This window comes from Phyllobates terribilis, unplaced genomic scaffold, assembly GCF_046119375.1.
Source record: "Phyllobates terribilis strain yellow unplaced genomic scaffold, ASM4611937v1 Scaffold_2__4_contigs__length_985480577, whole genome shotgun sequence".
Classification (NCBI taxonomy): domain Eukaryota; kingdom Metazoa; phylum Chordata; class Amphibia; order Anura; family Dendrobatidae; genus Phyllobates; species Phyllobates terribilis.
In genome coordinates, this window is record NW_027362762.1 from 724,935,058 (window position 1) to 724,948,794 (window position 13,737).

Genomic DNA, 13,737 nt, shown 5'->3' on the forward strand with positions numbered 1-13,737 from the left:
CAAAAGGCACTTAACATAATTAATCCCATACAAACGAAAGCCAGCACACCAAATGCAATTTATATTTACACCATCCACCTAGCCTTTATAGTAGCCAGTTCTACAGATAGCGTTATTAAGCAAAGACATTTAAACGGGTTACTCCCAATAATGACATATCATTGCTTATTACAAAACTCTTAACAGTGACCCTGTATTTTCTCTGAGTATTGCAGACTGGGTCCCAGTTCATGTGCGGCTTAAGAATTTGGATTAAATGATGCTGAACTATCCAATGCATTGGGTGCCATGTTAACAGCGACTGTTAAGAATATAGTATGGAAGCTCAAAGATAAGTCTGCAGTTTCAAAAAGGTCAAAGCACTACATAATTTTGCAGAATTATATCACTGAATGCTAACAATGTGCTCTATCCAATATTTGATTTGAATACTGTAATCCTAGTTATTTCCTACTTTTATCTGTATAAAACCATAAATATACAAGAAACAATCTGGAAATATTTACATATGAAATATTTAATAACAGTATATTGAATGTATTATGTTCCTATACAGTTTTTTATGTGCAATACTTTCATTTATAAATGCTTCCTTGTATTGGTAAAATAACATTTTGTCATTCTGTGCTGGGAAAGTAATTGCCACTCCCCAGATGTCACGAATTACAATTAAAAAGTTCTTTAAAAGGTGTCCCAATGCTCAGGATCCACTTTTAAAGTTCTCATCTTTTAAAATAATGGCATATGACTAGAATATGCCATCACTTTATGATCAATGGGGCCCCTTATCGATTAAAAGAAAGAAGTTAGTACAGTGCTGGTAAGGCAATGCGTTCCCTTTATCATTTTTTCCAGTCTACATGGACTCTCGAACCGCTCAGTGATGAGGAGAACCGATTCAAGTGCATAGGGCTATGCCTTAGTTTCCTATACAGCTAGATGGCAGTTTTCTCAACTACATTTTTTTCCCTCAAGACACACAATATGATAAGTATGCAATAAGTGACATCAGAAGGGGGAAAATATTTTAAGGACAGAATATCACTTGTCTGACATCTTTGGAATAGTTTTGTATGAAAATGCCTATAGCATTTCACAATAACATGTTTAGTAATTGCCTATACTTAAGTCTCATTTTTCCCCAAACCTGAATGAAACCAAATCTTTGTTTATCTAGAAGAATTAATAAGAGGTTTTTAGAATACAGGAATCTGTTTGTAAAATACATTATCCAGTGGAATAAAGAACGGAATCATGCCAGTGGCAAAAAATTTAATTTGGCCCCTTTGGTTTAGATAACTTATTTGTTTTGCTAATGGCTCTTCCAAATATTTTCCCTTCTTCCCATTCCTCTTAACAGAGTAGTTGGTGAAACTTTGCTTGATAGAATCTTGGGGTCCATCTTAGTTGGGTTTCACCTCTCCACAGTAGTTGCAGGAGTGGGATCCATATGGTATGTATGACAGCGATATATAGGTGAATATGCAGGTGAAAACATGTATTTATGTAGCAAAATTATCAAATTAGTTTTGTTTGGTTGCCATGGCCATTATGAGTATGCCTAAAAAAAATACTGTTTCTAGCTCATTATTTCTCTTAGACTCTATAACTTCTAATATACATATATATATTTTTTTTTACAAAAAAAACCTTCCTAAAAATGTCAAATATTTTTATTTCCATCTACGGTCAATGGTTGACGTTTCGCTTTAGTGCAAAACTTTAAAGGCCCCTTATCTCGGTCTCCCATAAATAAAAAGGAAAAAAATAACACAACAATATGTGCCTTGGTCAGCCCTTTTCAGTTTTAGAGGTTGGTCCCTTGAACAGAATGGTGTTGGTCAACTTTATTTAAAAAAAAAAAAAAAAAAAAAAAAAATGTATGTATTACAAAATAACATCCTTTTTTTAGGTCGTATTGAACAAACACCGAACCTCTTAGGCCCATTTGGGTGTGTCAGTTTTGGCCTGTTAATGAGCTCTGATTGATCATATACAAGACAAATCAGAGCTCATTTTCCGGCCAGTTCACTTGGCCAACAAAAGCTGTATTGGTAGAGTGATCATTAATACTTCCTGTCCCTATACAGAATCAAGTTATCAACAGCACATCCTGCCATTAACAATTACATTTATGCCAGCAGAAATTATCTGATCATCAGACAAGAAATTGTTTTGCTCGTTCATCGGACATACATCAACATGTTTACATGGGCCAATCTATGCAAAAAAGGGCCTTTAGACAACTTTTCAATAGCTTCCTTATGTGCCTGAACATGGTTCACATTTTACTGCGTCTTAATACCATTGGAAAGTTTAGTTGTATTGCCCCAATCAAATTTAGTTTGAGCTGTGACCCTAAATTAGTGAATTAAGTCAAAAGAAATTGTTCCTAGTGGCAAATGATATGATAAAGAGTAAGCTTCAATGGAATCATCCTCTCCTAGACCTATAAAGTGTAAGAGCCTAGGCCCAACGGAGGATCCTCTGCTGGGCCAGTCCGTTTCTTGCTGTAAAATCAGGTAAACCTACACCAGTATTTCCCAATATTTGGATTTTATAATAACATTAATTATAAAATATTGACCGGTGTTTGAAAAGGTGAAAAGAATACTATTTCCTTAAAAACCTCCAACTTTAAAAGGTAATTTTTTCATATATCTTTTCACAATAGTTTAAAGAGATCCAGATTAATATAGATGTGCAATTAAAGGCTACTAAAGGGGTGCCTCCTATTAAAGGCTCTTTAAAAAGTTAAAGGCAATCTGTCACCAGGTTTTTGCCACCTAATCTGAGAGCATCATGACATATGTAAAACTCTGGCCCACGGGCCAAACCTGGCTCACAGGGTGAGTATATTTGGCCAGCGATGCTTGGTGGGTCCCCAAAAGTATACTTGGCCTGTGACACCGAGCGGGTCCCCCGCCTCACATCACACTTTCAACTATATCAGCATCCTGGATGCCAATACAGTTGAAAGCAACGATGGAGGCTAACGCTCCCTTTATCATCATTCTCCATCTGATGTCTCAGCGCAGGGGGCACGATGACTTCATTACAATGCGCCTGCTATGCCAATATGTGCAGATGATCGGGAGACACCACGAAGGGAACGGGCAGAGGTGAGTAGTTATTTCATTTTTTTTAAATGTGGGGCCAATTATACTGTATGGAGTACTATGTGGGGCCTATTATACTGTATGGCGCACTATGTGAGTCCATTATACTGTAAGGAAGACTATGTGGGGCCCTTCTACTGCATGGAGCACTATGTGTGGCCCATTACAATGTGAAGCTCTTTTTGTTGCCATTATACTGTATGGAGCACTTTTTCTGGACATTATACTGTATGGAAGGCAATGCAGGGCCCCGTTATACTGTATGGAGAACTACTATGTGGGGCCCATTATACTGTAAGGAGCAGTTTTTGTGGCCATTATACTGTATGGAGCATAATGTGGGGCCCATTATACCGCATGGAGCACTATGTGGGGCCACTATACTGTATAGTGCACTGTGGGGCCATTATACTGTGTGGAGCTTTATGTGGGGACATCATACTGTATGGAAAGCAATTCAGGGACCCGATAGAGGACTATGTTGGGCCAATATACTGTATGGAGTACTTTTTGTGGCCATTATGCTATATGGAGGACTGCATGGGACCATTATACTGCATGGAGCACTGTGTGGGGCCATTATACTGTATGGAAGACTTTTTGTGGCCATTATACTGTATGGAGCATGATGTGGGGCCATTATACAGCATGGTGCACTGTGGGGTTATTATACTGTGTAGAGCTTTATGTGGGGACATCATACTGTATGGAAAGCAATGCAGGGCCCCGTTATACTGCATGGAGGATTATGTTGGGCCAATATACTGTATGGAGTACTTTTTGTGGCCATTATGCTATATGGAGGACTACGTGGGACCATTATACTGCATGGAGCACTGTGTGGGGCCATTATACTGTATGGAAGACTTTTTGTGGCCATTATACTGTATGGAGCATGATGTGGGGCCATTATACAGCATGGTGCACTGTGGGGTTATTATACTGTGTAGAGCTTTATGTGGGGACATCATACTGTATGGAAAGCAATGCAGGGCCCCGTTATACTGCATGGAGGATTATGTTGGGCCAATATACTGTATGGAGTACTTTTTGTGGCCATTATGCTATATGGAGGACTACGTGGGACCATTATACTGCATGGAGCACTGTGTGGGGCCATTATACTGTATGGAAGACTTTTTGTGGCCATTATACTGTATGGAGCATGATGTGGGGCCATTATACTGCATGGTGCACTGTGGGGTTATTATACTGTGTGGAGCTTTATGTGGGGACATCATACTGTATGGAAAGCAATGCAGGGCCCCGTTATACTGTATAGAGGACTATGTTGGGCCCACTATACTGTATGGAGCACTTTTCGTGGCCATTATAATGTAAGGAGGGCTGCGTGGGGATTATAGCTGGAGAATCACACGGTGGTGGTGGTGGGGGGGGGGTGGTCACCATGCCATGGTGTGGAAGAATTCACTATAGGGGTATCACTGTGTTTGGGGGCACTTTTTGTTGTGATACTTTATCTGTATTATTCTAAGTTTTTTTTATCCTTTATTACATATTTAAATTAGGCCACTGGGCCATATGCTTTTTACTGCTCTTACATAACATATTATTCCAATATTTTATGCTAAGATCTATTCATTAAAATGTACTTAGTTCGTGGGACAACCCCTTTAAATTTTTTCCCATATGAAAAAGTTCATATTTGATGATAAAGAAAAAAATTCCTCAATTGTAGACATTTAAATAAATATCAAGGTTGGCCCATGACTTTGTCCAAGCTTTGAGTGTGACATCCCTGATCTAGAGATAGAGACCCTGATACGTCTGACCGTACAGGGACATGGTCTGTCAGATCATGCCACATCTCCTGGGCAGGAGAAGACGCATGTGTCCTCCCCTGCCCAGGAGCTGTGGTATGATCAGACCATGTACACAGCCATTACACAGTACACAGCAGGGGCACATTTATAAGATTATCTCAGCACAGGAACTTTTTTTTTTAAACACATCCAATTGTGGAAGTTATTATTTCAAGATCTATTAAAATATATTTTGTTCGTGAGAAAACCCATTTAAATAGATGTATAGCAATATAAATAGCAAAATCAGATAACAGACAACTATGAATGATGGTCAATAGCAGTTTTTTTTTTTTTTTGCCTAAAATGGATAGTTACTGATAGAACCAAGCACTGGACCAAACATCCCAGAAAGCGCACAAGTTTAAATGACTTGGGCTATGGTCATATGTCTAGAAATGATCTGTTAGAAATAGACAACAGATGCCGCATTAACACCCATTGACTCCAATGTTAAAAAAAACGGATCTGGGAGAGATCAGTTAGTGAATAGCAGACTAAAATGTTGTATCAGCACAACTTTTTTCCTAACGGATTTCTGCTGGGTCCGTTCTATTGGATCATTACTGGACATGTCAATATAGCCTAAAACACAGATTATACTATCTTTTCTCCCAAATCTGTATACCAACCTACTCAACTACCCCTACGCATTAACATGGCGCCTGCTGATTGTACTAAATTTTCATGGTGACAGATTCCCTTTAAGAAGAATAGTTTATCAAAATATTTCATAAACACTTTTAAACCTTAATAAAATACTACATGTGCACCATATATGTATAGCCACAGATGAGATACACAAATATCATTCCACAGTCACTTCTGCAGCCAGATTATTGTGGCTAGAACACCAAGCAGAACCTGTAATATGCATTTTTGTTTGCTTATCTAAATAAGATCACGACACATAGGGAAATTCTGATATGTAATACAAGTCTTCACAAGAACCGGATTCACAGTCCCATAGCAACAATACTAGGCACAGAGGCAGCATGTAAACCATTCACACACGTGAACACAACATTGCTTATTTTAAGTGCTGCCTCTGTCTCCAGTATTATATCCAAGGAAGATGTCACGAACCTGCAAAAATTGTAGATGTAATGTAATTTTAAGGCACTTGGGGTTAGTTGGAAACACAGATCCATACTTATGGTGCAATTGCTCCAGTGCAGTAACAGTAGTGCAAGAATAATACGTTTTGATTACAATGAAATGGGGGTTTATACAATAGTCACTGACCCTTTCCCTAAATCAAATATTTGGCTAAATTAGCTCTGGCAAATACCCAAGCTAATGGAAACTAGTAGAATTGGAAAACGAATGGTGAGTAACATGTATGCCCTCTGCCCCCCAGTGAGCTTGAATTTTGTTTGTTGCAAAACAAATATAAAAGGACCTTTTCTGACCCATCACCTCCTGGGAAACGTCATGAAGTAAAAGACCAAAATATAAAATCTCTCAAACATAAATATATCATTTGGAAGACTAAAAAAAAAAATCTGTTCAATTTAGAGATAAAAGCTCTGTCCCTTTAGGAAAGGGAGGCTGAAGTTGGGGCTCTCTCCCATCTCACTATTTTGACAACCTTGTGAGACTTTCTGCTTCTGAGCTGGGAAACACCACTGGGTGAGGGAGATTACTAGTGCAAAGGTGGGACTCTGTTGTGTGACCTTACGTCATAAGGTATGTGGTTCTAGAAGAAAAGATGTAAGATGCATTCTTATTTATTATGGACCAGAGGGATAAACTGCAAGTGGGGTAAAGCCTATTAAAACTTTTTCAGTGTGTTGTGGCTGCCTGTACAGTATTTCGTTTTAGAGAAGATGTCTGTAAGGCTATGTTCACACATGTTGTATTTTTCAGCGTTTTTTTGCAGCAGATTTTTATGCAAATTTTCAGCTGCGTTTTGCAGTACCAGCAAAGTCTGAGAAACCAGAATTCTCTGATGACACCCTTGGTTGGGTTTTTGAAAAATAGAGCATGTCACTTCTTTCAGCGTTTTTTCCAGCGTTTCTACTGTGTTTTTTCTCCCATAGGAAGTAATGGGTGGTGAAAAAAACGCATCAAAAACGCAGGAAAATTTGCATCTGCGTTTTTGATGGCAAAATAGAATGGGGTTCTTTTTTTCACAGAACTTTATGTACATGCATAAATAGAGACAGAAGGACAGTGAAAAAAACGCTGAAAAAATGCACACAAAAAAATGCATCAAAACCTGCGTTTTTAACGCAGGTGATTTCCTGCCAGAGATGGGTTTTGCTGCAGATTTGTGACATAAAAAAACCCAACATGTGTGAACATAGCTCCAGTTTCACCTTTTATTAGCAGCCATGTCCTTCCTCTTGCAGATTAATCCTTGAGAAGAAGCTCTCTTCCTCCTTTATCTGATCTGTGTAATACACATGGACATCATCTTGCATGACTGGTAAATAATATCCTGTATAAAATCTCCCGAATTGAAGCATGGAGCTTTGTTGTCCGATTTGTGTTTCACTGATGGCCATTAGTATACATTAGTGAATAAATTCACTAGGAAACTTGATTCTTCTATTGTATTCTATGAACAAGTGAGCCAGCAAAACAGGTCCATTCTTGCCAGATCTCAGCACAAGGCTCCATTTACCATTCAGATGCGGTATAGAATCTGTCCTATAACAGATAGGTCCTCTTTTATATATACACCCATGCTCCCTCGGGTGAAAAAAAGGGGGGCTTATACATCCATGTTAATAATCATAGCAAAATTGTGGAAAATATTTAAAGGAAAAACATATATAATCTGGGAAATCCATACAAAATGTATGTTTTGCCATACCGTATTTCACAATGTGATCCCTGTAAACTTGTGTCTTATATGGAGGAAACAGACTATGGCACCACTCAGATGTTCATCAAAAAAAATCTCTACCACTACGTTCTAAATAAACCTTTTTAGACTTGAACGGCTAATTGCTTGTTTCTGAACTTGCCAGAGATTTCCTGGATGGTGCCAAATACATTTTTGCCAGGACATTGCGGCTGGTTCAAACATGAATGCACTGATGTGAACTTCTGGCACATTATCTAGAAAACCAGAAGATCGGATTCTGGATGGACGCCCGCTCTAAAATCTTCATCTTATTTATCAACATGGGGCATCAATTTGCTTTCAGATACCATTGTCTTTAGAATTTGTTTTACATATGACATGTAATAGTTTTTTTTGTTTGTTTGTTTTACAGCAACCATATACACCAACAGTATGACAAAAAGTACAAGTTTTGAATAGCAGCCTTGGTAAAAATGACATTTACTGTTTAGTCAACTGATCAGAAATTCTACACAAGATCATCTGGCCTCCATTAATACGTAGCTGTAGGAGCAGAAGGCATGGGTTATAGAAGAAGCAAACACCACTTCCCTGGAGTGAAAGAGTACTTAGGCTGTACTTGCCCATCTCCAGCAGTCCTATAATGAATAAATGAAGCACTGGCGTGCATGTGGGACCACTGCTCGATTCCAAGGGGGCATTTTAGAGCCTTATTATTCAAGATTGATGGAAATCTTGAAAGTCCTGTGAATAGGTAACATCTTTAAATGTTGGGAATAACCCTTTAATGTGCATTTAGTGTTTGAAATTGGCTCCATTTTTATTGAACCATAAAGATTAAAGCTGACAACATGTATATAACTGATATTTTTTTGGTAGTTTTTGAAAGGTACTGACCCACCTTTGAGGACATAATTGCAGAAGGGAGCCTTTCTCCCCTACAGAAACACTGCTTGTATGCAAATTAGTTCTCCTCAAGAAGGTAGAAAACAACCTACCGATGGAGCAAGAGTAAAAAAAAAAAAGCTTTCTTCCTTCTAGAGGAGAGCCAATTCCAATCTGGCTCTTTTCATACAATGTCCATGATAAATGACAATTGCCACTTATCAGATAAGCTCTAACTGGAGGAAATCTTGTCCTTCGATTCAATAAAATACCGATTTTCATTTCTGATTTGTGCAAGAACCTTGACACATAATTACTTGTGTTCCTTCAGCTACTCAAATGAAGAGTACAACACTTTAAAAACTTTTTTTTCGGACTATACTTAAGCAGTCCAATTCAATAGGGCTGAATAAAAAGCGATTACAGTAATTATGGTACGGGGGTAACTGAAATTGTTAAAATACTTCACAATACAATTCATACAAATCTGCCGTCAGCTGCTCTAGTGCAGCTTGTCCCTTTGAACCGTACGACAGCAGCTCTCGACCAAGTACTAAGGAGAGGTTTCTGTCTGGCTTTCGATTGACATGGGCCTCAGAATAAGCATTATATTTCCCTTAACTTGTTATTCTGGAAGCCCCAACTTCTAGAGAGAAGTGCTCTAAATCAACAATAGGTTTTTGTTTTTTTGAAAGGAAGAAGAAAAGAAAAGCCTCCATAAAGAATAAAGCTTGATTCTCAATAGGTCACATAGCATTTCTTACTTGGTTACGTTGAATCTGAATCTTCAGAAGCACCAATTTTGACATCATTAGATATAGTTCAAAATGTGAAACTCAGAATTGTGATTAACTTTACACAAATACGATTTGTCACCATCGGGTCTCATTCTCTTAATTAAAACAAACAAAAAAAAAAGAATGATTTTTTTTTTTATACAAAATTAAGACTAAAATTTGTATGTGGGCTTAAAGTTGGAAAAAAAGACAAAAAAATACATATAATATACCATATTTTCTACTAGCAAAATAAATAAGTTTGATCGTCTAGACTGTATACATTATTCAGGTATGAACTGCCAAAATTGACAGCAGGTCCAAAAAGTTCTGTCATAAAACTAGCTACCGGACGGTAACATTACTTCAATTTCCTTCCCATTTGTTATAATGCCATTATTGGAGCAGTGGTTACTTGATACATCCACTGAAGCTGCCAGTGATGAGGGTTGGGTCGGTGCTTTGGCTGGTGGGATAGGGGATGCAGGGGACTGGGCTAGACCCGGCTTCTTTGGCGGAATGGGTGGGGGGTTGCCTCTTTCCACTCTTGATATAGTAGGGGATTTTATTCCTGGAGAGACAGGACTGAGAGGACTGGACACTTTCAAGGGATTTGGAGAATGGCTCCCATCACTCTTTTGACTGGAGGCATTGGCAAGGGTCCTATAGTCTGTACCAAAGGGTGAGCTATTAGGAGGGGCAGTTTTTCCAGGGGTCTGCTGGCTGGTAAAACGCGACAACACCTGAGTGACTGTATTGCGAGCCAGCTGCTTGGCAGCAGAATTATCTGCCAAGGTTGGCGACAAGTCCCTGGAAGGGGGGCTCTGCAGTCCAGAAACATGTTGATCATGTTCAGCTTGAGACTGAAACTTGTGGCGGGCAGCATGAAAACGCTGGTTGATACCAGCTTGATAAGGAGACTGGTAACCAGGACTACCAGTTGCCCCAATCAGGCGTCTTGAGAGAACTGGAGAAGAGCATGGAGAGGATGTTAACGAAGAGGCTGCAGTACTGCTGGGAGAAGAGGAGGCCCCACTAGAAGGAACAGCTGTGATCATGTGTAAAGGAGATTCCACTCGGACAGGTGAACCTCCGTTCTCTGATAAACTGTCATGACAGGTTACTTTCTCTTTAAGGCTCTCCCCCACATTTAACTTTAGGGCATGTTCAGTACTCTGGGTTGCTGTGCCACAGTGTCCATTTACTTTTGAACAAGGCTGAGGAATTTTACTAGGTGCTGACAAAGAAATATGAGCTTTTGGTAAAGCATCAGTGCTATTCTTTTCTTGCTGTACATTTTCGGTCTGGCAGGATACAGAGTAAACCTCTGGCTTCTCTGTAGGGTTACTAATACTAGATATAATTTCCTTGATGTACTTTTCAGAGGTCTCATTGACATCAGAAGCAGCTGTCATGTCCTTTACAAGTTTCTTCAAAAACTCCAGCTCCTCCTTCAGAGCTTTGGTACGGTTTTCTTCCCGATTGAGCTTGGCCCTTAGCTGTTCCCGTTCAATGTCAAATTCAGAAAGCTGCTTCTCCACCTGAGCTTCCATCTGTAAGCTACGTTTCTTCTCGATGGCCATCTCGTCCTCAAGATGACTCACCTTGCTCCTTGCCTTCTCCAACTTTAAGTTGACATTTTCCACCCTCTGTCCTTCCTCTGCTGCTCGGTTATTTGCTTTTGCGCATTCTTTTAAAAGAACGGAGGACATTTTTTTGTGACGAGCTTTTTCTTCTTCTAACTGAGCTGATAGTTCCTTCTGTTTCTTTTCAAGCTTCTTCACTTGTGATTTTTCAAACTCCAACTGGAATATGATTGTCCGACAGTAGTAATAAAAAAAAAAAATAAAAAGAGAAAAAAAAAAAAATAGTTACATTCTGGTTGGTGACCAATTCTGATGCAGTACACTGAAATTCACTTTGGAAGCCCCTAATTACAAAGAAACGAACATAGCTGTATAAACATGTTCAAAATAAGGTGAATGGCTCGAGGGTCATTAACTTTGTACCATGTTAAAGAAAATGGTGCTCAAAGACTTTGCTGCAGTGACAGGAGATGTGAATGGCAGCTGCAGCTAGTGCTCATAATATGTAATTGCATGGAATGGTTATTTAATTATTATTATTTTTTATTTTTTTTTAAACATGAACTTCAACGTAAAATGTATAAATGGCACAAAATGATGTATTCTGTAAGAAGTGTACAATCAAGTCCATGCTGTAGTTCATAAACATCAAGCAGTGCAAACACTTGTGTGCGCCTTAGTCTGCATCATTGGTGTCAAAAGCAACCAAAGTGTCCAACAAAAGGTATAAAACGTTTCTAGGCAATTCTACTGCAGTTGCATAAAGGTATGCTTACATGGACTGATTGGTGGCATGATAAAAGTTACCAATTGGCGGTGTTACCAATAGTCAGTCATTTATCTACCTGTTTACAGAGGAAGACCAAAACAAACGACGAGCACCGAGCCATCTATACTACATCACTCAGTGTGCATAGGCTGTCCTGTTTAAACAGGATGATCAACAGCCGAAAATGATGAACTTTTTATGCTGCACAAGAGATCATTTCACCCGATGAGTGAGCATATTGCTCGTTCATGGGTTGATCAGCAGCCAGTTTACAAGGAGAATACTCCTTCAGGATTATCTTGCAGTGTAAATGCCTCTTTACTACACAACTTTTACACTTCATAAACATGTGAACAAAACTGTTAGAGCCACTGCTGACAAATTCACAGCCGTAAAGCAATTTGGAGTTCACAAAAGTAATGAAGTATTTTTACAGAAATACATACAATATACGTTGTATTCAGTTTACTACATTATTGCCACATTTAGAACCAGGAAAAATGTTTAATGTAAAATGGGGTGTTTGGCATCCACCTCTTAGAGGTTTTTACCCTCCTCTGGATCAACATGGTAAAAATCTATATTGAGGACTTGATGGACCTTTTTCAACTTTATGAAATGTAACCATTGTTCAAAACCATGAGTGGTAGGGTTTACAAGAGTGATCACCTGCTGAGCTAGCCGCTCCCTCTCTTTCTCCAGCATGTATGTCACATCATCTCCATCAGCTGCATCTTGAGCATGCCTCCTCCGCTCTTCTTCCAAGTCTAGAATAACCTGTAGAAGATGCGAGAGAGGTCAGAGAATGCATAAAGTGACACTTTACCTCTACTTTCCCGCTTGATCTTACGGCAACTGTGGCGAGACACTGCGCAGGAGCAGTTGGCATGTGAGCATATGTGGCCAATGCGTTTAATTCATAAGATCCATGCACAAGAGTTCATGGCAGCAGTATAGTTCCAGCAAGCTAAGCAGACCTAACATGACATCTCAAGAGATGAAGGAAAATTGTGACATTTTGTCCCGCATACAAGGGAGAGCTAAGCTGAGCACTCCTGTGTTCCTTAAAGGGGTATTCCCAACTTCAAGATCCTATTCCAATAAGTGTAATATTAATAAATTAGCAAATACCTCCAATTAGAAATGTAGTACAGTTCTTCTGATTTGCTATGTTGCTTACCCCATGTGCAGGGCATTGCAGTAGCTTAATTATTCATGGTTACAGCCACTTATATAATAACAATTAGTTGTTAGTGGTTGTAACCATGGATACCTAGGCTACTGCAATGCCCTGCACAGGGGTAAGAGACAGAATCAAAAGAACTATACTACGAGGGTCAGTCAATAAGTAATGCCTCCTATTTTTTTTCTCCTTTTAATTGGCAAGAAATTCAAATGCAATTACATAGGTTGAAAACCACAACATTAACAATTAATTTGTCACTTTTCAATATAATCTCCATCCATTTCCACAGTCTTGGTCCACCGTTTAACAAGGGCATGTATTCCAGCATGGTAAAAAGCATGGTCCTAAGCCATTGACGCAAGGACTTTTTCACGGCCTCCTCATCCTCAAAGTGAATCCCACGATGAGCTTCTTTTAGCAGCCCGAACAGATGGAAGTCTGATGGTGCTAGGTCAGGGCTGTATGGGGGATGAGGCAAGGCTTCCCATCCAATTTTCACAATCTCTACTGTGGTGTGACGACTGGTGTGTGGTCTTGCATTGTCATGCAAAAGAAGAACATCCGCCATAGCTTTAGCGGGGTGAACTCGCTGGAGACGTGCTTTAAGTTTTTTTTAGGGTTGTGACGTATCCGACAGAATTTACTGTGCATCCCTGCTCCAAAAAAATCAACCAAAACTCCACCCTCCTCATCCCAGAACACAGTCGCCATAACTTTCCCTGCAGATCGCACAGTTTTGAAATTTTTCTTCCTCGGTGATTCAGTGTGATGCCATTCC

The 13,737-nt window shown here is 39.3% G+C and overlaps 1 protein-coding gene across 1 annotated transcript in view; it reads right to left on the minus strand.

The window, feature by feature from the left end:
- Positions 1 to 1,843: 1,843 nt before the first annotated feature.
- CTTNBP2NL (CTTNBP2 N-terminal like) overlaps positions 1,844 to 13,737 on the minus strand; it is a 79,958-nt gene continuing 68,064 nt past the window's right edge. The window contains exons 4-5 of the mRNA XM_073667187.1: positions 12,443 to 12,550; positions 1,844 to 11,223 (exon numbers count right to left, since the gene is read on the minus strand). Coding sequence (XP_073523288.1) covers positions 9,760 to 11,223; positions 12,443 to 12,550 — 1,572 coding nt within the window. The 3' untranslated portion in view covers positions 1,844 to 9,759. The remainder of the gene's footprint in view (positions 11,224 to 12,442; positions 12,551 to 13,737) is intronic.